A 22,311-nucleotide genomic window follows, 5' to 3' on the forward strand; every position below is an offset into this window, starting at 1 on the left:
CAAATGTTGGATGGAGGTCCTCAATGTCGAACAGGAAATTAGAGCTGTCTCCCTCAACATATCACGTGCCTTCGATACGGTCTGGCACCCCGCTCTGCTCACCAAACTCTCCTCCTTTGGTATCCATGGAAATCTCCACACATGGCTGGCGGACTTCCTCTCTAGTCGTAGTCAACGTGTGGCCCTGAATGGGTTTCTCTCATCTCCTCTTCCTGTTCAGGCTGGAGTTCCCCAGGGCAGTGTTCTGGGCCCTGTGCTTTTTCTGGTCTTCATCAATGATCTCTCTGACTCTCTTGAAAATCCTCTCTATCACTTTGCTGATGACTCCACTCTCTGCCGCTCCATTCCTCATCCCTCAGATCGGCAGTCTGCAGCCTTCTCACTCTCTGCAGACCTGGACAAAATCACAGACTGGGCAAACAAGTGGAACATCTTTCAATCCTGACAAATCTCACACTTACGATGTCTCTCTGAAAAGACCGACTGGACAACCCTCCCATCTACTTTCTGAATAATCCTCTCCAAGAAGTTCTGTCACTCAAGCTTTTGGGTCTCACTATCTGCCATGATCTTTCCTGGGAAAACGACATTTCCAAGCTGGCCTCCAAAGCCAGTCGCCGACTGGGCATCCTCCGTCGTGCGAAGTCCTTCCTTGGCACACCTGAGCTCCTCTCCACATACAAGGCTTTCATCCGCAGCTCAATGGAGTACTGCTCTCCTCTCTGGGCTGGTGCTCCTGCCTCACACCTAGCTCGTCTTCACGCTGTTGAAACCAAAGCGTTCAGAATCATTGGAATCTCCCGCGATGACGCTATCTCCGAGGGGCTTTCACTTACTCACCGCAGGCAGGTTGGTGGTCTTTCCGTCTTCTACCGACTCCTGTCCGGCCTTGCTCCCCCAGCTCTCTCTGGGCTCTGTCCCCCAAATATTCCTGCAGGTCGCACAAGATCTGCCTGCAACCCTCTTATGGTTAAACTGCCAAAATCAAGACTGCTCACCTTCACTCCTTCATTCCTCTTTTCTCCCGCCTCTGGAACAAACTCCCTCACTCTCTTCAATCCCACTCCTCCCTCCAGGTCTTTAAAACGGCTGTTCACCACCGTCTCTTATCTTCCCCCATCCAAAACCTTGATCTTTTCTACCCCCACTAATTTCACCCCAAATCCACTTTTTTGAGGTGCCGACTTCTTTCCTGGAAGTCCTTGGTGTCCTTGCGTTTTATGCCTATCCTGCCTCCCCCCAGGCCCTCTCCCTCCCACACATCTCCCGATGTCCCTGCTCTCAAATGTTGTGTTTGTGTGCTTCCTCCCCTTCTCTACCCATCTTGTCGACTGCTCCCCTTTTTATATACTTTGTTTGATAAATGTTAGCTCTTTCACGAGCCTCGACTCTGTATACAAAAAAAAACTTCCATCTGGCGGAGGTGTGCGCTCTACCGCGTGTCATTGTAGTTGAGGTTTAAATTACTGACCCTGTTGTGCCTTTCCTCCAAGCTTTGAGTCACCTGTAAATTTACAAAACCACCTATTAACCCTACTATCCAAATCGTTGATGTAAATTATAAATAACTAGCCGAAAGCACCCGGCATTGCCCGGGTTCTTTTTGAATGAATTTACTACTGTAATTCAGCTTTTACTCGCGGCCGTAGAAGATTGACTACTATAATTCAGCTCAGCTTTTAATTGCGAAATGGGCCCGGCCCGGCCGAGGTGGGCATTGACCGGCCGCACCACCTAGTCTATAACCTTCCTGGGGCCCGTCCCGACATTTTTAGTTCTTTTTGAATTAATTTACTGCTATAATTCAGCTTTTACTCACGGCTGTAGAAGATTGACGACTATAATTCAGCTTATACTCGTGGCCATAGACGATTGACTACTATAATTCAGCTCAGCTTTTAATTGCGAAATGGGCCCGGCCCGGACCGGGCCTCGACCGGCCTCGCCACCTAGCCTATAACCTTCCCGGGGCCCGTCCCAACATTTTTAGTTCTTTTTGAATGAATTTACTACTATAATTCAGCTCAGCTTTTAATTGCGAAATGGGCCTGGCCCGGCCGAGGTGGGCCTCGACCGGCCTCGCCACCTAGCCTATAACCTTCCCGGAGCCCGTCCCGACATTTTTAGTTCTTTTTGAATTAATTTACTTCTATAATTCAGCTTTTACTCGCGGCCGTAGAAGATTGACGACTATAATTCTGCTTTTACTCGTGGCCGTAGAAGATTGACTACTATAATTCAGCTTTTACTCGTGGCCGTAGAAGATTGACTACTATAATTTAGCTTTTACACCACGGCCGTAGAAGATTGACTACTATAATTTATCTTTTACTCGCGGCCATAGAAGATTGACTACTATAATTCAGCTTTTACTCGTGGCCGTAGAAGATTGACTACTATAATTCAGCTCAGCTTTTTTTTTTTTTTTTTTTTTTTTTGTATACAAGATCGAGGCTCGTGAAAGAGCGAACATTAATCACACAGAAAGACAAACAGACACATAAAACAAATAACATCGGGAGCGGTAGACAAGATGGGGAGAGAGGGGGCAGGACACAAACACAACATTTGAGAGCAGGGCAGAGAGTGGAGCAGGGACATGGAGACATCGAGAGATCTGTGGGAGGGAGAGGGCTTTGGGGGGAGGCATGTGAAGGGGGGGGAGGCATGTGAAGGGGGGGGAGGCATGTGAAGGGGGGGGGGGTGGGAGAGGTATAAACATATGGACACTGCCAGGACTTCCAGGAAAGAAGTTGGAATTTCAAACAAGGTGGATCTGGGGTGAATTAGTGGGGGTAGAAAAGATCAAGGTTTTGGATGGGGGAAGATAAGAGATGGTGGTGAACAGCTGTTTTAAAGACCTGGAGGGAGGAGTGGGATTGAAGGGAGTGTGGGAGTTTGTTCCAGAGGCGGGAGAAAAGAGGAATGAAAGAGTGAAGGTGAGCAGAAAGCCGAGATTTCGGCAGTTTAACCATCAGAGGGTGGCTGGCAGATCTTGTGCGACCTGTAGGAATATTTGGGGGACAGAGCACAGAGAGAGCTGGGGGAGCAAGGCTGGAGAGGAGTCGGTAGAAGACAGAAAGACCACCTACCTGCCTGCGGTGAGTGAGTGAAAGGCCCTCAGAGGTAGCTTCATCGCGGGAGATTCCAATGATTTTGAAAGCTTTGGATTCAACAGCGTGAAGCCGGGCCAGGTGTGAGGCAGGAGCACCAGCCCATAGGGGAGAACAGTATTCCATTGAGCTGCGGATGAAAGCCTTGTATGTGGTGAGGAGCTCAGGTGTGCCGAGGAAGGACTTCGCACGACGGAGGATGCCCAGTCGGCGACTGGCTTTGGAGGCCAGCTTGGAAATGTGGTTTTCCCAAGAAAGATCATGGCAGATAGTGAGACCCAAAAGCTTGAGCGACAGAACTTCTTGGAGAGGATTGTTGAGAAAGTAGATGGGAGTCCAGTCGATCTTTTCGGAGAGACATCGTAAGAGAGTGAGATTTGTCAGGATTGAAAGACATGTTCCACTTGTTTGACCAGTCTGTGATTTTGTCCAGGTCTTCAGAGAGTGAGGAGGCTGCAGACTGCCGATCTGAGGGAAGAGGAATGGAGCGGCAGAGAGTGGAGTCATCAGCAAAGAGATAGAGAGGATTTTCCAGAGAGTCGGAGAGATCATTGATAAAGACCAGAAAAAGCACAGGGCCCAGCACACTGCCTTGGGGAACTCCAGCCTGAACAGGAAGGGGAGATGAGAGAAATCCATTTAGGGCCACACGTTGACTACGACCAGAGAGGAAGTCCGCAAGCCATGCATGGAGATTTCCATGGATACCATAGGAGGAGAGTTTGGTGAGCAGAGCTGGGTGCCAGACCGTATCAAAGGCATGTGATATGTCAAGGGAGACAGCTCTGATTTCCTGTTTGGCATTGAGGACCTCCATCCATTGTTGAGACAGCAGAAGCAGCATGTCCAGAGTAGAGTGACCTGGTCTGAAACCAAATTGATGATCAGAGATCAAGCCATTGGAGAAGAGGAAAGATTTCATATCCGAAGCAATGATGGATTCCATGACTTTGCTGATAATTGGGAGCAGGCTGATTGGTCTGTAGTTGCAAGGATCTGTTTTTGCACCTTTTTTGTGTAAAGCGGTAATGTTAGCTGATTTCCAGGATGCTGGCAGATGACCTTGAGCAAACGATAGGGTGAAAAGAACAGAGAGAGGGTGAGATAGAGCGGCAGAGCAGGATTTTAGGACCCATGGGCTGATGCCGTCTGGTCCAGTTGCAGAATCAGAGTCGAGGTTTGACAAAAACTCCTCCACCTTGTCAGGAGAGAAGGACACAGAGTTCAGGAGCAGTTGGGTTCGACTGGGAAAGGTGGGAACAGAGAGAGATGGGTTTGGGACTAAGGATTTTGAGGCAAACACAGAGTTGAGGCATTCGGCTTTGTCACGTGCGATGTCAACTGTGTGGCCATTTGAGGTAAGGGAGGGGATGGAGGGGGAACAAACACCAGAAACGGATTTGACCAGACGCCACCAGGATTTGGAGGAAGGAGACAGGTTTGAGAGTTCATTCTTGAGTGAGGAGAGATAGTGCTTCCTGGCACTCCTGAGGGTAGACACACACTTGTTCCGAGCTTGGTGGAAGGAACTGAGATTGCCTTCAGTTGGATTAGCCTTCCAAGAGGCAAAGGCAAGTTGTTTCAGGGCAACTGCTTCCCCACAAATTTCGAAATGGGCCCAGCCCGGCCTCACCAGCCTCGACCGGCCTCACCACCTCGCCTATAACCTTCCCAGGGCCCGTCCAGACATTTTTTGTTTCAGAGGTTTCCTCCTATCTTTCACCGTTCAGGAGATTAGCGCGTGCAGACAAACAAACAAACAAAAACTTTCTTTTATATATATAGAAGAAGATAATGGTCTGAGTACTGATCCCTAAGGTACCCCACAACTTCCTGTGACATGCAGTTGATGGTGATTATATAATTCCATCTTTTAATACCCTCGACGTATTGCACCGTGTGTTGTATGACAGGTTGGTGCAGAAGCAACTCTTTTATCTTTGGGTTGTCTATTCTTGGTTCAATTCCCACACCCAACTACAAACTGTCGGATCGCAAGAATCCTCAGGTTTGGAGGCAGACTAACCAGAAGAAGACGAAGAAGATGATACTTCACAGGCAGTGCATTACATCACCAACTGCATCATCCTTCAAATGGACGTTAAGCTCAGTGTCCCCACTGCCAGCATTGTTGGTTCACGTTACGGATTCCATATTGTCTTCTATAAAGTGTTCGCGCTATCGCTGACTCCATGAACAAATTCTTAATTCCTGCCTCAGCTGTGAATAGCCACTAGTCGGGTCTTGGGTATTTTCTGATACCAGTTTGCACCGCTGGCTATCTTAGAATGTTGTTAACATGCAGGCAGCAGCTCTGACACACCAAATACACACACATGTGTTCGCACATCATATGTCAAATGCTGTCTTCAACTATGAAGAACAAGCATTCTGAGTATTGCACTGCAATACACGTCCCCTACTGGCAGTCTGTCGTCCGGAAAACTGTTGGGGAAATTACCAAAGTTCAAAGTGCCATAACTTTGTCAAAAATGATCGAAACGTCGTGAAGTTCGAACTTGATCTGTAACTTATCATGAGGAAACCATGTACCAAGTTTGAAATCATTAGCATTAAGAGTGTAGAAAAAAAGTCCGGAAAACTGTTCTTTGCATGACGGACTGACAGACGGAGGGACGGAGTGCAAACCTATAGTCCCCTCCGGTGTACACTAATAACCATAACATCCGATTTGGTAATCTATCATGAAAAATACATTGCGATGAGTTTTGAGCAATCATGTATAAATGTCTTACCGGAATACAGTTTCCATGGAAATGTCTCCAAAGCAAATGCAAAGTCCAGTATCCAAGCCATCACCCAGGATTTCGAGCCTCGCCACATCACCCACACTGCTCAGCTTGGGATGGGATGGGGAGGGATGCAGTAAAGATGTCGAGTCTCTTCAATGATGAGAACATTTATATCTCCCTCTAAAGTTATCCATTTTTACTATGGAATGAATTGGCTCATCATGGTGATTTGTTTCACAAGCATGCCAGTCTTATAATGGTGTCTGGAAAACTCTCCCATCTACTTTCTCAAACCTCTCCAATAAGTTCTGTCACTCAAGCTTTTGGGTCTCACTATCTGCCATGATCTTTCCTGGGAAAACCACAATTCCAAGCTGGCTTCCAAAACCAGTTGTTGACTGAGCATCCTCCGTCGTGCGAAGTCCTTCCTTGCACCTGAACTCCTCACCACATACAAGGCTTTCATACGCAGCTCAATGGAATACTGCTCTCCCCTCTGGGCTGGTGCTCCTGCCTCACACCTAGCTCGGCTTCACGCTGTAGAAACCAAAGCTTTTAGAATCATTGGAATCTCCTATGATGAAGCTGAAGATTCTGAGGGCCTTTCACTCGCTCACCGCAGGCAGGTTTGTGGTCTTTCTGCCTTCTATCAACTCCTCTCCATCCTAGCTCCCCCTCCTCTGTCTGTGCTCTGTCCCCCAAATATTCCTGCAGGACGCACAATATCTGCCAGCATTCCTCTTCTGGTGAAATTGCCAACATCAAGACTCTGCTCACCTTCACTCTTTCATTCCTCTTTTTCTACCTCTGAAACAAACTCTCACAATCTCTTCCATCCCACTCCTCCCTCCAGGTCTTCAAAACAGCTGTTCACCACCTTCTCTTATCTTCTCCATCCAAAATCTCGATCTTTTCTAACCCCATTAATGCAGCCCAAACTCACCTCCTTCAAATTCCCTGTTTTCTTTCCTGAAAGTCCTAGTAGTGTCCATCTTGTTTATCCCGTGTACCCCACCCCAGCCCTCTCTCTTCCACAGATCTCCTGATGTCCCTGTTCTCTACTGTTGTTATGCATCCCTCCCTCTCCCCTTTTTGTCTCCCTCTTGCTCCCTTTATTATATGTTCTATGTGTTGGCTCTTATAATATGGGCCTAGACTAAGTATACAACAACAACAACAACAAAAAAGCAAATGTGTTCATCTTGTCTGGCAAACCTGCAACGAGACAGCAGTGGGTATCGGAGAGGCAAGAGGAGTTGGCGGTCCAAGCGATTGGTAGAAGGATATGTCTGTTGTCTCGGTACCTATGATTGTCCAGCTGGAACTATCAGAGAGGATCTGACAAGAGGCATCTCTTGGACAAGGGGTAGCCTAGGGGAAAGGAATAAGATGCAGGAATGAAATACACGAGTTATTGGGAAAGGCGAACCATTTTCGAAATGCGAGCACCCTTTCACGAGAACCTTTAAAACTGAGTGGCACAGGTGGTATCGAGTTTTTTTTAACTTCAGCCATTGCACGTGATGGTCATGACTGGATGACAGGTTTTTCATCAGCAAATCACCACCACATAAATATCGATCCAGACGTGTCCAATTTTGACATCAGAAGTTAAGTCTTAAAAGAGCTGTCCTGCCTGATTGACGGCCTTTGACACAACAGCGGCCACCGACTGGCTGAGGCAGCACTTGAGTGCCATTTGACAGGCAACTGACACACACACACAAAGTTGATTGAGAAAGCCATGGATTAATGGAATACCACACCAATCCTGCAACACTCAGAAGGAAAGATTGAAATACCAAGAGTGAAGATACGACATTGGATCTTTCAAGGAGACAGCCTTTCTCCTCTCCTGTTTTGCCTGGCCCTGGACCCACTAAGTAACCTCATTAATGAGCATGGACATGGATACACCCCAACATCCGATAAAATAACGTCCAAAGAAACAAGAAAGGTGACGCATCTACTGTATATTGATGATTTAAAACTCTTTGCACCGAACGACGAAAAATTTGCAGAACAACTGAAATGAGCGAAACGGTTCGGCAAAATGGAATTTGGCCTAGGTACAGTCACGTGAAAAAGTAAGTACACCCCATGTAAAGTTTTGACTTTTTCAACATACAGCTATTTGATCTTCATTTCAACAATATTGATAGATAAAGGTGATATAATATAACAAATATCATGAAACATTTACATTTTGTAGTCCATTGTATAATTTAAATAAACATAAATGCAAATTTCGTATGTGTAAAAAGTAAGTACACCCCTACATTTATCACTACTTCAAATACCTAAAATTACAATCAGGTGCACCAGCTCAGGTGCAAATGATTAGAACATCGTTAGAGAGGATCTTGGAGGAACCTGTCTTATTTAAACCTCAGACATTTAGTTTGGTTTGCTCTGTTGTTGGAAATGTGCGGCGTCACCATGCCTAGATCGAAAGAGCTCTCTGAGGCCTTCAGAAAGAAGGTTATTGATGCCTACGAGAATAGGAACGGATTTTAAAAGATCTCCAAACAATTTGAAATCAATCATTCGACTGTCCGGAAGAACATCGACAAGTGGAGAAGATTCCAAACAACTGCCAACTTGTTCAGGCCAGGCCGCCCCAGCAAGCTCAGCCCGAGAGCAGACCACAAGATGCTGAAAGAAGTCTCTAAGAACCCCAGAATGTCATCACGGGACCTACAGGTAGCTCTTGCCACTGTTGACGTCAAAGTGCACGAGTCTACCATTAGAAAGAGGCTGCACAAATTTGATCTACTTGGGAGGTGTGCCAGGAGGAAACCTTTGCTGTCCAGAAAGAACAGGGGAAGACTAAAGTTTGCCAAGGAACACCTAGGCAAAGACCAGCACTTCTGGAACAATGTGCTCTGGACAGATTAATCAAAGATGGAGCTATTTGGCCACAGTACCAGAAGACATGTTTGGCGGAAACCAAAGACAGCATTTGACCACAAGAACCTGATACCAACTGTAAAGCATGGTGGTGGAAATATTATGGTTTGGGGCAGCTTTGCTGCATCAGAGCCTGGGCAGCTCACCATCATAGAATCCACTATGAATTCTTCATTGTACCAGAGGGTGCTTGAGGATAATGTGAGGCCATCTGTCGGGAAGTTGAAGATCAACCGAAGGTGGACCTTGCAACATGACAATGACCCTAAACATACCAGTAAATCCACCAAGGAATGGCTGAAAAGAAAGAAATGGAGGTTTCTGGAATGGCCAAGTCAAAGCCCGGATCTAAATCCCATCGAGGTGTTGTGGGGGGATTTGAAACGAGCTGTGCATGTAAGAAACTCCTCAAACATCGCACAGCTGAAAGAATTCTGCATGGAGGAGTGGGCAAAAATTTCTCCCAGTCGATGTCAGAGACTGGTAGACAGTTATAACAAACGCCTACTTGAGGTTGTTTCTGCCAAAGGGGGCAATACCACTGATTAAAGCCAAGGGTGTACTTCCTTTTTCCACATGTGAAATTTGCATTTATGTTTATTTAAATTATACAATGGACTACAAAATGTAAATGTTTCATGATATTTGTTATATTATATCACCTTTATCTATCAATATTGTTGAAATGAAGATCAAATTGCTGTATGTTGAAATATGTTGAAAACGTCAAAACTTTACATGGGGTGTACTTACTTTTTCACATGACTGCAAGTGTGCCAAGTGCATATTCATACAAGGTAGACCAACAAACACGGACAGCATAAAAAAATCGACCTAAATACAATAATACAGGAGCTAGACAACGAAGCATCTTACAAATACCTTGGAGTACAAGAGGGCCACCAAATTTGTCATAAAAAATGTGCAAAACCAGCAGAGTATGTACCTTGGGTTGGTCAACAGACTACCGAATACAATTTGTGTACAAGCATGAACACAACAAGCCAGTAAAGGTATCTCCAACACACCTTACAAAAAATTTCCAAAAACGTGTGATTAGAAGATGTCACGCACCAAACCGAAACAGCAACAAGTAAAGCCCCAACAATTGCAAAAAAGACAAAAGAAAAATACAAGATGAAATACCAGCAGATATATCGTGACAACTGGGAGAAAGACAAAAGAGCAGGGAAATATCTAAAAAAAAGTTGGACAGATTGGGGAAAGACAAAGAAGGATCACTGGAATGGCTAAGAAGAAGTCAGCTCAACTGGGATGGAGAACGAATCATTATTAATGCCCAAGACCAAGGACATTGCACCAATGGATTTAAAAAGATGGCAGGACTTAGTCAATCGGACAAGCGTAGGTTCTGCAAGGTAGAAACAGAAAGCACGAGTCACTTCCTATCGGGATGTAAACAAGACCGAAAGTCTATGGTGTAGCCGGGCTTGTTTGATATTTTAGTTGAAGAGGATAGTATGGCCTGGGTGGAGATACCAGTTAGCAAATAATGTAAGCATTAAATTATTTTGTAGTACTCTAAGTCTCCAAGCTGTCTGTCACCATGGAAATTCTTTTTTTTACATATAGCCTACGTTTGTTCTAATGTAAAGTATGTATTGGTGAACTATAAAAGGTTAATGTAAAGTATTTTAGTCCATTTAAAGTTTTTTTTTTTTTTTTTTTTTTTTTTTAATTTTAAACATTTTCTTGGGAGCTCCATGTTTTACTCTCGATCTGCTCCTGAGTTTACATGATCTCACTATAAACAACGTTGCGGGTTAGTCGGCCTAGAGCATGTGCAGTTCCTCTCCTTATCTGGAATTCACTGTGGATGGCAAAGATGCGCAGATCGAGGGGGTCTCCTACTCTACTTGCTGCAACGTACAGCTGTCCGTGTGTAAAAACACATGACAGGTTCGACCGCTTCGACGACATGTTCGACCTGTATGGCATATAAATTAAAATGTCGGTCGGTGGAGTCAGCCGTCGTACGCCATCGTACCGCATAATGACATCATGGACGTAATGACGTAGCGTGACGGATGGACGGACACAAAACTGCCACTACTTTAATATACAGAAGATATATTTTAACCTGCAGTAACTTTGCAGTCACTACGAAGGGATTAGTGTTACTATTAGATTTACGATAATATTAACGGTACGTTATCATTATTGTGAAAAGTATATAACTAAAAAAAACCGAGGCCAATTCCTTACTTCCGTGGTTATTAGTACCGTACACCGCTTATCATCGATTCATGAACCATACACCACTTCAATCTATAAACTTTGCAATAACGACAAAGGGATTGCAGTGTCACGATTATATTTACTACATTATTAGTATGAACGAAAACGATACTACTGTATTAAGAAATCTGGCCATAATTTGTCCGAAGCAGCCTGAAGGTGAGGGATGAAGGCATGAAGCCTAAGGCCTATACATACTGTGCCGTTGGAAGATCCGTAACATCTATGTTTCGATATTTGATGATCATTTTAACAATCGGTTTGTTTGAGTTTCACACTGAATGAAAAACGTAACGGTGGAGCGTTGGTGATTGTGATATATGACAGGTTTGACGATATGTTCGGCCTGGACGAAATTGGAATTAAAATGGCGGTGTGCAGAGTCAGCCGCCGTACCGCCATAATGACATCAGACGTAATCACATCACTCTGTCATGTGACAAGATGCTCAGCTTTGATTGGTATACGTTTGAGGGGACATACATACAGACATATGAACAGACAAACAATGTTCTAGACGGCTTTGCCCTATGGGCTACGCCGTAAAAACTCATGTCAGAACAGCTGTACACCCAAAGAAACAACAAGGTATGTGGAGTAATCCACTGGCACATCTGCAGAAATTTCAATATCCCAGTTCCAGAAAACTCATCGATCAAAAGCAATCATTGAAAACAAGGACAATGCTCACATATGACTTGATGATCCCATCCAGTGTGAACGTAGAAAACAAAGCACTGCGACCGGACATAGTACTCAGGAACAAATAGGAAAATACAGCATTACTGATCGAGATATCAGTACTTGCCAATTTTGGCCTAAATAATGTATAAATCAAGAAAATGACCAAATACCAAAACCTCAAGAATGAAGTGAAAAGATCCTGGAAGCTGAAGAGTTCCAAACTGGTACCAGTGATAATTGGGGCAACGGGAATGATAAAGAAGAACCTCACAGAGATCTTACAAACCATCCCTGGGAACATTACCACAAACGAACTACAGTTGGAGGCTGTACGGGGCTCGGTGACGATCCTGAAAAAGAGCCCTTGGAATTGTAATTAACCATCTTGAATAGGAAATCATTACAACCACTCATCCAAAGCAACCAAGCAATTATCCACACATAGAAAGACGATACCTGAGCAAAGATGACCGAGTGTCCAACCAACCCAAGGTACAAATCTTTTCCTGAGACCTGAAGTGCCACCTTGTGCAGCTGTGAAACAGGCTCAGTGCATTGCAAGCTGGCTGTGCCTCTCTCCACTCTCCTGACCACCTAAGGTAGGGAAGAGGAAGGGGTTGAAGAGTATGTTTAAATATACAAATATACAAATATAAATATTCAATTATAAATGAGGAGGGGAAGGGGTGTAACAGCAAAACAAGACCGATCGTCTAACAACGGCGTAGGTGGGTTTGGATCTGCTGAGTGGAGGATCTGCTGTACCCCTGTCATGTGGCCAGACTCTGATTTAACAATTCAGAGCCTCACCCGAGGTATATAAATTATGGTAGATCTGAGTATGAATGACCTATAATAACGTAGATATGTATGCCGACACAACGCATACACACGCTATCATACAATGACACAGACCTGTCCCTTCAGAACAGGTGAGGCTAACAAGGAATCAATGACTGGTTGTTTGATGAGTGTACCAGTGGAGGTAGAGCGAGGCCAGTCAGAGTGCACACAAGCTGGATAGTCGCTCCGTAGCGTACGACTCCTTCCATTGTGCTCAGCTCACCATCACGGCTGTGTTGGTCAGACACTGCTCACCACACCATAAAACGATCAAATCTTCCACCTTTATCGCATTATATAATAAAAACTGGTAAATCTGTCATTACCATTGACTAACTTTGTAACAAACTAAATATATTAGGCTTCATCTGGAATATTCTTGGCCACAGTTGGTAAAATTTGAATAGTTTTACTTGTCAGATTGAAAAGAAACTGCACAATTAAGGCTCCTCTCTTGTGACTTTTTAAAATATCATTTACCAGATCAAGGCTCATAGAAGAGCAAAGTGATGGAGGTAGTGAACTGACACAGTAGGGTAAGTCGGGTATCTCTTGGACACAAAATGCAAGGTAATGATGAGAGGAGAGAGAGAGAAGAGGAAAGCAAACACTGCAATCTGCCAGTAAGAGGGATAGGTTGAGATTGGGTTAATGGGGGTAATAAAGATTGTGGATAAGGATGGGGGATAGCATGAGATGGTGGTGCTGCTTCCTAATTCAGAAAATGGCCAAAGTATTGGCATGCGATAGTTTACTCATTGTAAAAGGTGCAATGTGAGCTTTACTGTCTGCAGACAAATACTATCAAAAAGGACAGTTAGCGCAAGGTCTTTCTGAAGGATAGCGTACCTTCTGATGCAACGACCAGGGTGGCCGCTTATTGTCAGCTGGGCTAGGAAACCAAACTCAGAGTAGACAGTTCAAAGGTGAGGTATACTACTTCTGAGCTATTCTATCGGCTTCAAAATGATCTGTATGATTTGAGAAAAGACTCGAATAGCATCACGTAAATCTGACAGCACAGTTTGCCTTTTGCAGAGTTTAGCTGCCCTCGGGGCTGGACAAAAAGTTACAGCTACACCCTGCTTGGTCCTTGTTGTATGTTCAGTATCCTGAACGTCCACACCAGAGAACCATCTAGCTGTGATGAAAGAACGGGAAATTTAGAAATAAATAAATACAAGTACAGATACATTCAAAGTACACCGCTCCCATGCCAAATAAATAACATATCCTCTGACGCACGGCGATGCCACCGTGCAGCACATAGAGACGGTATTGGGAGGGAGAGGTGAGGTGTACAATAATTGATTGATTAATTGCGTAATTAATATAAAAATATATATATATATAAATGAATATTAATCGTAAAATGTTTAATTTCTTAATCAATTGGCTAATAGCATACCTAAAACACCAGTGTTTCATCCGAAGCTGTAACGTTTTGAAAATTAATTAAATACTTAACTGAAAAAAATTCATTGATTATTTCATAAATCAATAAACAATTAATTGATCAATAAAGAAAAAATATCCTTTGTATCCAAATCACTTCGTCTGTGTCGTGTCCAAATAGCTTCCGAGCTCAAAAGGTGCCTGAGATATTGCCCAGGTGAGAAAGAAAATAAATAAATTCTGGACATGCTGCTTCTGCTGTCTCAACAATGGATGGAGATCCTCAATGCCAAACAGGAAATTAGAGCTGTCTCCCTTGACATATCACGTGCCTTCGATACGGTCTGGCACCCCTCTGCTCACCAAACTCTCCTCCTATGGTATCCATGGAAATCTCCACGCATGGCTGGCGGACTTCCTCTCTAGTCGTAGTCAACGTGTGGCCCTGAATGGGTTTCTCTCAACTCCTCTTCCTGTTCAGGCTGGAGTTCCCCAAGGCAGTGTTTTGGGCCCTGTGCTTTTTCTGGTCTTCATCAATGATCTGTCCGACTCTCTTGAAAATCCTCTCTATCTCTTTGCTGATGACTCCACTCTCTGCCGCTCCATTCCTCATCCCTCAGATCGGCAGTCTGCAGCCTCCTCACTCTCTGCAGACCTGGACAAAATCACAGACTGGGCAAACAAGTGGAACATGTCTTTCAATCCTGACAAATCTCACACTCTTACGATGTCTCTCCGAAAAGATCGACTGGACAACCCTCCCATCCACTTTCTGAATAATCCTCTCCAAGAAGTTCTGTCACTCAAGCTTTTGGGTCTCACTATCTGCCAAGATCTTTCTTGGGAAAACCACATTTCAAATCTGGCCTCCAAAGCCAGTCGCCGACTGGGCATCCTCCGTCGTACGAAGTCCTTCCTTGGCACACCTGAGCTCCTCACCACATATAAGACTTTCATCCGCAGCTCAATGGAATACTGTTCCCCCCTCTGGGCTGGTGCTCCTGCCTCACAACTCGCTCGTCTTCACGCTGTTGAAACCAAAGCGTCCAGAATCATTGGAATCTCCCGCGATGAAGCTACCTTCGAGGGTCTTTCACTTACTCACCGCAGGCAGGTTGGTGGTCTTTCTGTCTTCTACCGACTCCTCTCTGGCCTTGCTCCTCCAGCTCTCTCTGGGCTCTGTCCCCCAAATATTCCGACAGGTCACACAAGATCTGCCTGCAACCCTCTTATGGTTAAACTGCCAAAATCAAGACTCTCTGCTAACCTTCACTCCTTCATTCGTCTTTTCTCCCGCATCTGGAACAAACTCCCTCACTCTCTTCAATCCCACTCCTCCCTCCAGGTCTTTAAAACAGCTGTTCACCACCATCTCTTATCTTATCTTCCCCCATCCAAAACCTTGATCTGTTCTACCCCTGCTAATTTCACCCCAAATCCACTTTTTTGAAATACCAACTTCTCTCCTGGAAGTCCTTGGTGTCCTTGTGTTTATACTTCTCCCACCCCCCCCCCTTCCCACGCCGCCTCCCCCCAAGCCCTCTCCCTCCCACACATTCCCGATGCCCCTGCTCTTAAATGTTGAGTTTATGTGCTTGCCCTTCTCTCCCCATCTTGTCTACCGCTCCCCTTTTTATATATACTTTGTTTGTTTGTCTGTTTGATTTGTTTGTGTGATAAATGTTAGCTCTTTCACGAGCCTCGATTCTGTATCCCCCCCCCCCCCAAAAAAAAGTCATTAATAATGAAAATAAATAAATAATAATCATAAAATAATTAAATTATGAATTAATTGGCTAATAGAATACCTAAACCACCACCGTTTCATCCCAATCTGTAACTCAAATTTTTTAAAAAATCATGTCATTAATCGAATAATTAAATAATTAATCGATAAATTGACTAATCAATAAATCAAAAATATCCTTTACAGCCAAATCAGTTCGTCATTGTCGTGCCCAAATATCAGCTTTCTAGCTCAAAAGGTGCCTAAGATATTGCCCAAATGAGAAAGGGAATAAATAAGTACTTAATTAATCGATAATTGATTAAGATATTGATTAATTGATTAATCAAAAAACTAAAAATACCGTTTTTGACAAAGTACTTGCTCCCTGTTTTGCCAAAATTTCAGCTTCCTAGCTCAAAGCATGGCTGAGATATCGCCCAGACAAACAAACAAACAAACTAGAACGACACTCAGTAGAGAGCATACCTCCGCCAAGTGAACAGTTTACGTTTTGTATCACAGAGTAGACCAGAAAATCACAATACAGAATCACATTTAATCAAAATCATCTGTCCACAACTTTTTGAGATATCCTGCTTTGTATCGTTTTTGGCCCCATCTCCCAATGGTGAAGAATCACTTTTAAAATTCTAGTAGCCGGATCCGAATCCGGATCTTCACCAAAATCTAATCATTTTGTCCTTGTCCCCTATGCTACCTCTCTGCCAAATTTCGTACGAATCCGTCAACAACCTTTTGAGATATCTTGTTCGCAATCAAATGGACAAATAGACAGACAAACAGGGGTGAAAGCATAACCTCCATCCACCTTTGGTGCCGGAGGTCACAAACAATTAAACAAACAAACAAGAAACTGGAGTGAAAACTGAGTACTCCCTTTCAGCGCGCATCATTGCCGGACCCCCTTCGGTGCACGGCAATGACGTCATGCAGCGCCTGGAGATGGAATAGGCAAGGAGCGGTGTACAACAAACGGAGTGAAAACTGAGTACTCCCTTTCAGCACACGTCATCGCCAGGCCCCTTTCGGAGCCCCATGATGATGTGATGCAGCGCGGAGATGGAAGAGGAAAGGAGCGGCGTACAACAATCATCATCCTAAATAATAGAGCAGAGGAGGATACGTTGTAATCCTTAGAATATTTTCAGTGCTGGATGTGAACAAATCTCACCAACATGCAGAAGCAGCGAGGCCCATCGTCGAGCACTGCCAGTGAAAATTGGAGGGGTCGCAAGCAGGAACCTCGTGCTTACCGTTTGCGAGCGCAGACGGCTGAACAGCGCAACGTGACTCCCACTGACCACTGCCACTAACAAAGGATACGATTCAATAAACAAGCTGCAGTTGTTGCTTTTTTTTTACACCATCATCAACAGTTAAATTGGACTCCAGGCCTCGTTTGCAACATCAGGTAGATCTTATGTCAAAGGATTTTATCCTAATTCTCCCCCAATCTAATCCACCGCTTCCATTATTAACGATTCAAAATATAAATCGAAGCTAACTCACATTCTCCATGACGCGCACCCTGCTTCTTCTTCGAGGGCTTGGAGATGACACGTATCGGAGAACCCAGAAAGGTGCCAATAGGTTGCCCACCTGCGTGCTGCAATGTCAGAGCCAACTGAAAAGCCTTCCGTCGATCAGTGTCAGAGATGTAAAGCGACTTGGCACATGCGAACGTCTGCACACACACACAAAAAAACATGCACGCACGCACAAAAAACATGCACGCATGCACAAAAAGCATGCACGCACGCACAAAAAACATGCACGCACGCACAAAAAACATGCACGCACACAAAAAACATGCACGCACACAAAAAACATGCACGCACGCAAAAAAAAAATGCACGCACACACGAAAAACATGCACGCACGCACAAAAAACATGCACGTACGCACAAACAACATACACGCATGCACACAAAACATGCACGCACGCACGAAAAACATGCACGCACGCACAAAAAAACACACACAAAAAGCATGCACACATACACAAAAAGCATGCACACATGCACAAAAAACATGCATGCATGCACAAAAAACATGCACGCACGCACAAAAAACATGCACGCATGCACAAAAAAACATGCATGCATGCACAAAAAACATGCACGCACGCACAAAAAACATGCACGCACGCACAAAAAACATGCACGCACGCACAAAAAACATGCACGCATGCACAAAAAAACATGCACGCACACACCAAAAACATGTACGTGCCCCAAGGAACGCACATGCACGTGCCCAAAAACCCCAAGGAACGCACATGCACGTGCCCAAAAACATGTGCCCCAAGGAATGCACAAAAAATATACACGCACACAAAAAACATGCACGGACGCACAACAAACATGCACGTACACACGCACATGTTCCTTCTGCATAAACTGCAAAATCTTTGGCCTTTTCATAACGTGCCGATGAATATCAAGCATGAATATCGAAAGGAATCTGCGTTTCAAGAAAACCAAGAAAATACGCAACGATCCACCATCTATGTTTAGCCACCAAATACGCCTGCTGGAAACCATGCCAAAGGTCTTCATTGCCAAAGGTGTTGCGACCTAAACGACCCAACAACCTCGAACCACAACTTTAGACATTCGACTGTTTCACCACTCACCATGCCCGCTTCTTCATCGTGTGAAAGGAGCAATGGGTCAGGACTCCCCCGCCCGCCCTCGACCCCCAATGTCCCAGTGAGAGATGCCGCCTCGAGGGATGAGCCTTGCGCTGAAGTGGCAAAATATAAGTAAACTAGCATAAGTACCCGGCTTTGCTGGGCAGGGGAGGGGAGGGGAACGAGGGAGGAGAGTGTCGGGGGGGAGGGAGGGTGGAGGGGAGGTGAGGGGAACAAGGGGAGGGGAGGAGAGGGGGGAGTGGATGAGAGGTGAGGGGAATGGGGGGAGGAGAGGGGGGAGGGGAGGGGAGGGGGTATAGGGAAGGGGAGGGGAGGGGGGAAGGGATGCAGTCAGAAGTGAAAGCTCTTTTAATAATAATAATAATAATTCATTTATTTTGTATAGCGCTTTTCCAGAAGCCCAAAGGCGCTTTGACAGAGTGGACAGATAATTTATATCTTAATGGGAGGAGATGGGAGGGGGGAATGGAGGGGGAGGGGCAGAAGGGAGGGGGAAGGAGGAGGGAAGGGTGGGGAGAGGGGGAAGGGGAGCAGTCAAAAGTGGAGGGTCTTTTACAGAGAATTTATATCTTAAAGGGGAGGGGAGGGAGGGTGGAGGGGAGGTGAGGGGAACAGGGGGAGGGGAGGAGAGGGGGGAGTGGAGGAGAGGTGAGGGGAATGGGGGGAGGAGAGGGGGAGGGGAGGGGAGGGGGTCGAGGGAAGGGGAGGGGAGGGGGGAAGGGATGCAGTCAGAAGTGAAAGCTCTTTTACAGAGAATTTATATCTTAAAGGGGAGGGGAGGGAGGGGGGAAGGGGGGGAGGCTGAGGAAAGGGGAGGCGGAGGAAAGGGGAGGCGGAGGAAAGGGGAGGGGAGGGGGGGAAGTGGAGGGGGAAGGGTGGGGAATGGGGGGAGGAGGGAGGGGGCAGGGGAGGGGAGGGGGAAGGCAGGAGAGGAAGGGGAGTGGCTCATGTTTCTGAGTGAATGTGGCTCACGTTTCTGAGTGAGTGTGGCTCACGTTTCTGAATGAATGCGGCTCACGTTTCTGAGTGAGTGTGGCTCACGTTTCTGAGTTAAGTGTGATGCCGATCAGGAAGAAGAAGCCATACCACCAAATCCATACACTTCCGGAATTGTTCGATTTATTTGTATTCAAATGTCTGGTAATTGTTTTGTATTTATTAGCCCACAGAGTCTTGTTTCTCACAGTCTGAGAGTCCTTTAGGTGCTTTTTTTGCAAACTCCAGGCGGGCTTTCATGTGTCTTTCACCGAGGAGAGGCTTCCGTCTGGTCACTCTGCCATAAAGCCCAGATCAGTGGAGTGTTGCAGAGGTTGTCCTTGTGGAAGTTTCTCCCATCTCCACACAGGAACTCTGGAGCTCAGCCAGAGTGACCATCGGGTTCTTGGTTACCTCTCTTACCAAGGCCCTTCTCCCCCGATTGCTCAGTTTTGCCGGGCGGCCAGCTCTAGGAAGAGTCCTGGTTGTTCCAAACTTCTTCCATTTAAGAATTATGGAGGCCACTGTGCTCTTGGGAACCTTCAATGCAGCACAGATTTTTTTTGTCGGCTTCCCCAAATCTGTGCCTCGACACAATCCTGTCTCTGAGCTCTGCAGGCAGTTCCTTCGACCTCATGGCTTGGTTTTTGCTCCGATATGCATTGTCAGCTGTGAGACCTTATATAGACAGGTGTGTGCCTTTCCAAATCATGTACAATCAATTGAATTTACCACAGGTGGACTCCAATCAAGGTGTAGAAACATGTCAAAGATGATCAAGTGAAATGGGAGGCACCTGAGCTAAATTTCAAGTGTCATAGCAAAGGGTATGAATACTTATGTAAACGTGATAGTTCAGTTTTTTCTTTTTAATAAATTTGCAAAACTTTCTAAAATCCTGTTTTCTCTTTGTCATTATGGGGTATTGAGTGTGGATTGATGAGGGAAAAAATGAATTTAAACGATTTCAGCATAAGGCTGCAACATAACAAAATGTGAAAAAAGTGAAGGGGTCTGAATACTTTCTGAATGCACTGTAGGCCTTATCATTAGCCATGACTTCCCTTGACTTCCTCACGAGCACATTGCAAAGTTGGCCTCCAAGACTAGCTGTAGATTGGGCATCGTCCGTCGTTCCAAGTCTTTCCTTGAAATATCAGAGCTACTCAGAGTCTAAAAGGCCTTTGTCAATAGCTAAATGGAGTATTGCTCTCCTCTATGGGCCAACACCCCAAAAATCATCTCTATTGCCTTGATTATGTGGAATTTAACGCTATCATCAATACCATCTTCCGCAAAGAGGCCGAAGCACAAGGCGTACAGGTCGGTGGCATCTGGTTGTTGTTTTTTACCCCCACTACTCCGGTCGAGCTTTCAGTCCTCCTATATTCCCCAAGAGCTTCAAGACGCATTGTTCCAATAAGCTCATCGTATTTCACGAAGCGGATGGACAGGCCGACTCAGATTTACTGTCTACCGTTGCATGGAAGGTGGTTAGGTCAGGAAGTTGCAATTTTCCCAGGGTGCCATCGATAACTCACATACTCCTCAAAAGACACTGTCACATCCAGAAGCTAACAGACAGGGCACTCAGGTTTATGTTATTCCGAGGGACGGCAAGCTTTAAGATAGAACGCGGACATGAAAAGCACCAATCAGACGTCAAAGATGGGCTGGGAATAAAACCAGATCCTGCTCCTCACTGCATCCCCTTGCAGGTTTGGTCACGCTGCATTGTTGTTGGTATGAGGCCATTGCAGTCTCGATAATGGAACGGAAGGCCTGGGGTGGGTGCATCATGAGCGAACACGCATTTCTGGCTGGTCAGCCATCATCAGCACAAGGAAGATGCCCCACCTCCAACCTGTCGTGTATGTCGATCCTGTCCCCTTGAGATCATTGAGATTTTGCTTCCAAATGATAAACGCAATGAAGTTTGGTTTGGTGGATGCGTTGGTTTGGTGGATGCGTTGGTTTGGTGGATGCGTTGGCTTGGTGGATGCGTTGGCTTGGTGGATGCGTTGGCTTGGTCGATGCGTTGGTTTGGTGGATGCGTTGGTTTGGTGGAGGCGTTGGTTTGGCGGATGCGTTGGTTTGGCGGATGCGTTGGTTTGGCGGATGCGTTGGTTTGGCGGATGCGTTGGTTTGGCGGATGCGTTGGTTTGGCGGATGCGTTGGTTTGGCGGAGGCGTTGGTTTGGCGGAGGCGTTGGTTTGGCGGAGGCGTTGGTTTGGCGGATGCGTTGGTTTGGTGGATGCGTTGGTTTGGCGGAGGCGTTGGTTTGGCGGAGGCGTTGGTTTGGCGGATGCGTTGGTTTGGCGGAGGCGTTGGTTTGGCGGAGGCGTTGGTTTGGCGGAGGCGTTGGTTTGGCGGATGCGTTGGTTTGGCGGATGCGTTGGTTTGGCGGAGGCGTTGGTTTGGCGGATGCGTTGGCTTGGCGGATGCGTTGGTTTGGCGGATGCGTTGGTTTGGCGGAGGCGTTGGTTTGGCGGAGGCGTTGGTTTGGCGGAGGCGTTGGTTTGGTGGATGCGTTGGTTTGGCGGAGGCGTTGGTTTGGCGGAGGCGTTGGCTTGGCGGAGGCGTTGGCTTGGCGGAGGCGTTGGCTTGGCGGAGGCGTTGGCTTGGCGGAGGCGTTGGTTTGGCGGAGGCGTTGGTTTGGCGTAGGCGTTGGTTTGGCGGAGGCGTTGGTTTGGCGGATGCGTTGGCTTGGCGGAGGCGTTGGTTTGGCGGATGCGTTGGTTTGGCGGATGCGTTGGCTTGGCGGATGCGTTGGCTTGGCGGATGCGTTGGTTTGGCGGATGCGTTGGTTTGGCGGAGGCGTTGGTTTGGCGGAGGCGTTGGTTTGGCGGAGGCGTTGGTTTGGCGGATGCGTTGGCTTGGCGGAGGCGTTGGTTTGGCGGAGGCGTTGGTTTGGCGGATGCGTTGGCTTGGCGGATGCGTTGGTTTGGCGGATGCGTTGGTTTGGCGGAGGCGTTG

General features: G+C 46.1%; 1 protein-coding gene across 2 annotated transcripts in view; it reads right to left on the bottom strand.

The window, feature by feature from the left end:
* Nucleotides 1-22,311, bottom strand: part of LOC137427626 (recombining binding protein suppressor of hairless-like protein) — a 38,251-nt gene that overhangs the window by 1,372 nt on the left and 14,568 nt on the right. For both annotated transcript variants that reach the window (XM_078777964.1, XM_068117238.2), the window contains 7 exons: nt 18,343-18,452; nt 17,217-17,391; nt 16,879-17,016; nt 12,697-12,809; nt 12,176-12,313; nt 7,082-7,237; nt 5,870-5,973 (listed from right to left, as the gene is read on the bottom strand). In XM_078777964.1, coding sequence (XP_078634090.1) covers nt 5,870-5,973; nt 7,082-7,237; nt 12,176-12,313; nt 12,697-12,809; nt 16,879-17,016; nt 17,217-17,391; nt 18,343-18,452 — 934 coding nt within the window. The remainder of the gene's footprint in view (nt 1-5,869; nt 5,974-7,081; nt 7,238-12,175; nt 12,314-12,696; nt 12,810-16,878; nt 17,017-17,216; nt 17,392-18,342; nt 18,453-22,311) is intronic.

Source organism: Myxine glutinosa, chromosome 5 (genome assembly GCF_964187855.1).
Source record: "Myxine glutinosa chromosome 5, kmMyxGlut1.1, whole genome shotgun sequence".
NCBI classification, from domain to species: Eukaryota; Metazoa; Chordata; class Myxini; order Myxiniformes; family Myxinidae; genus Myxine; species Myxine glutinosa.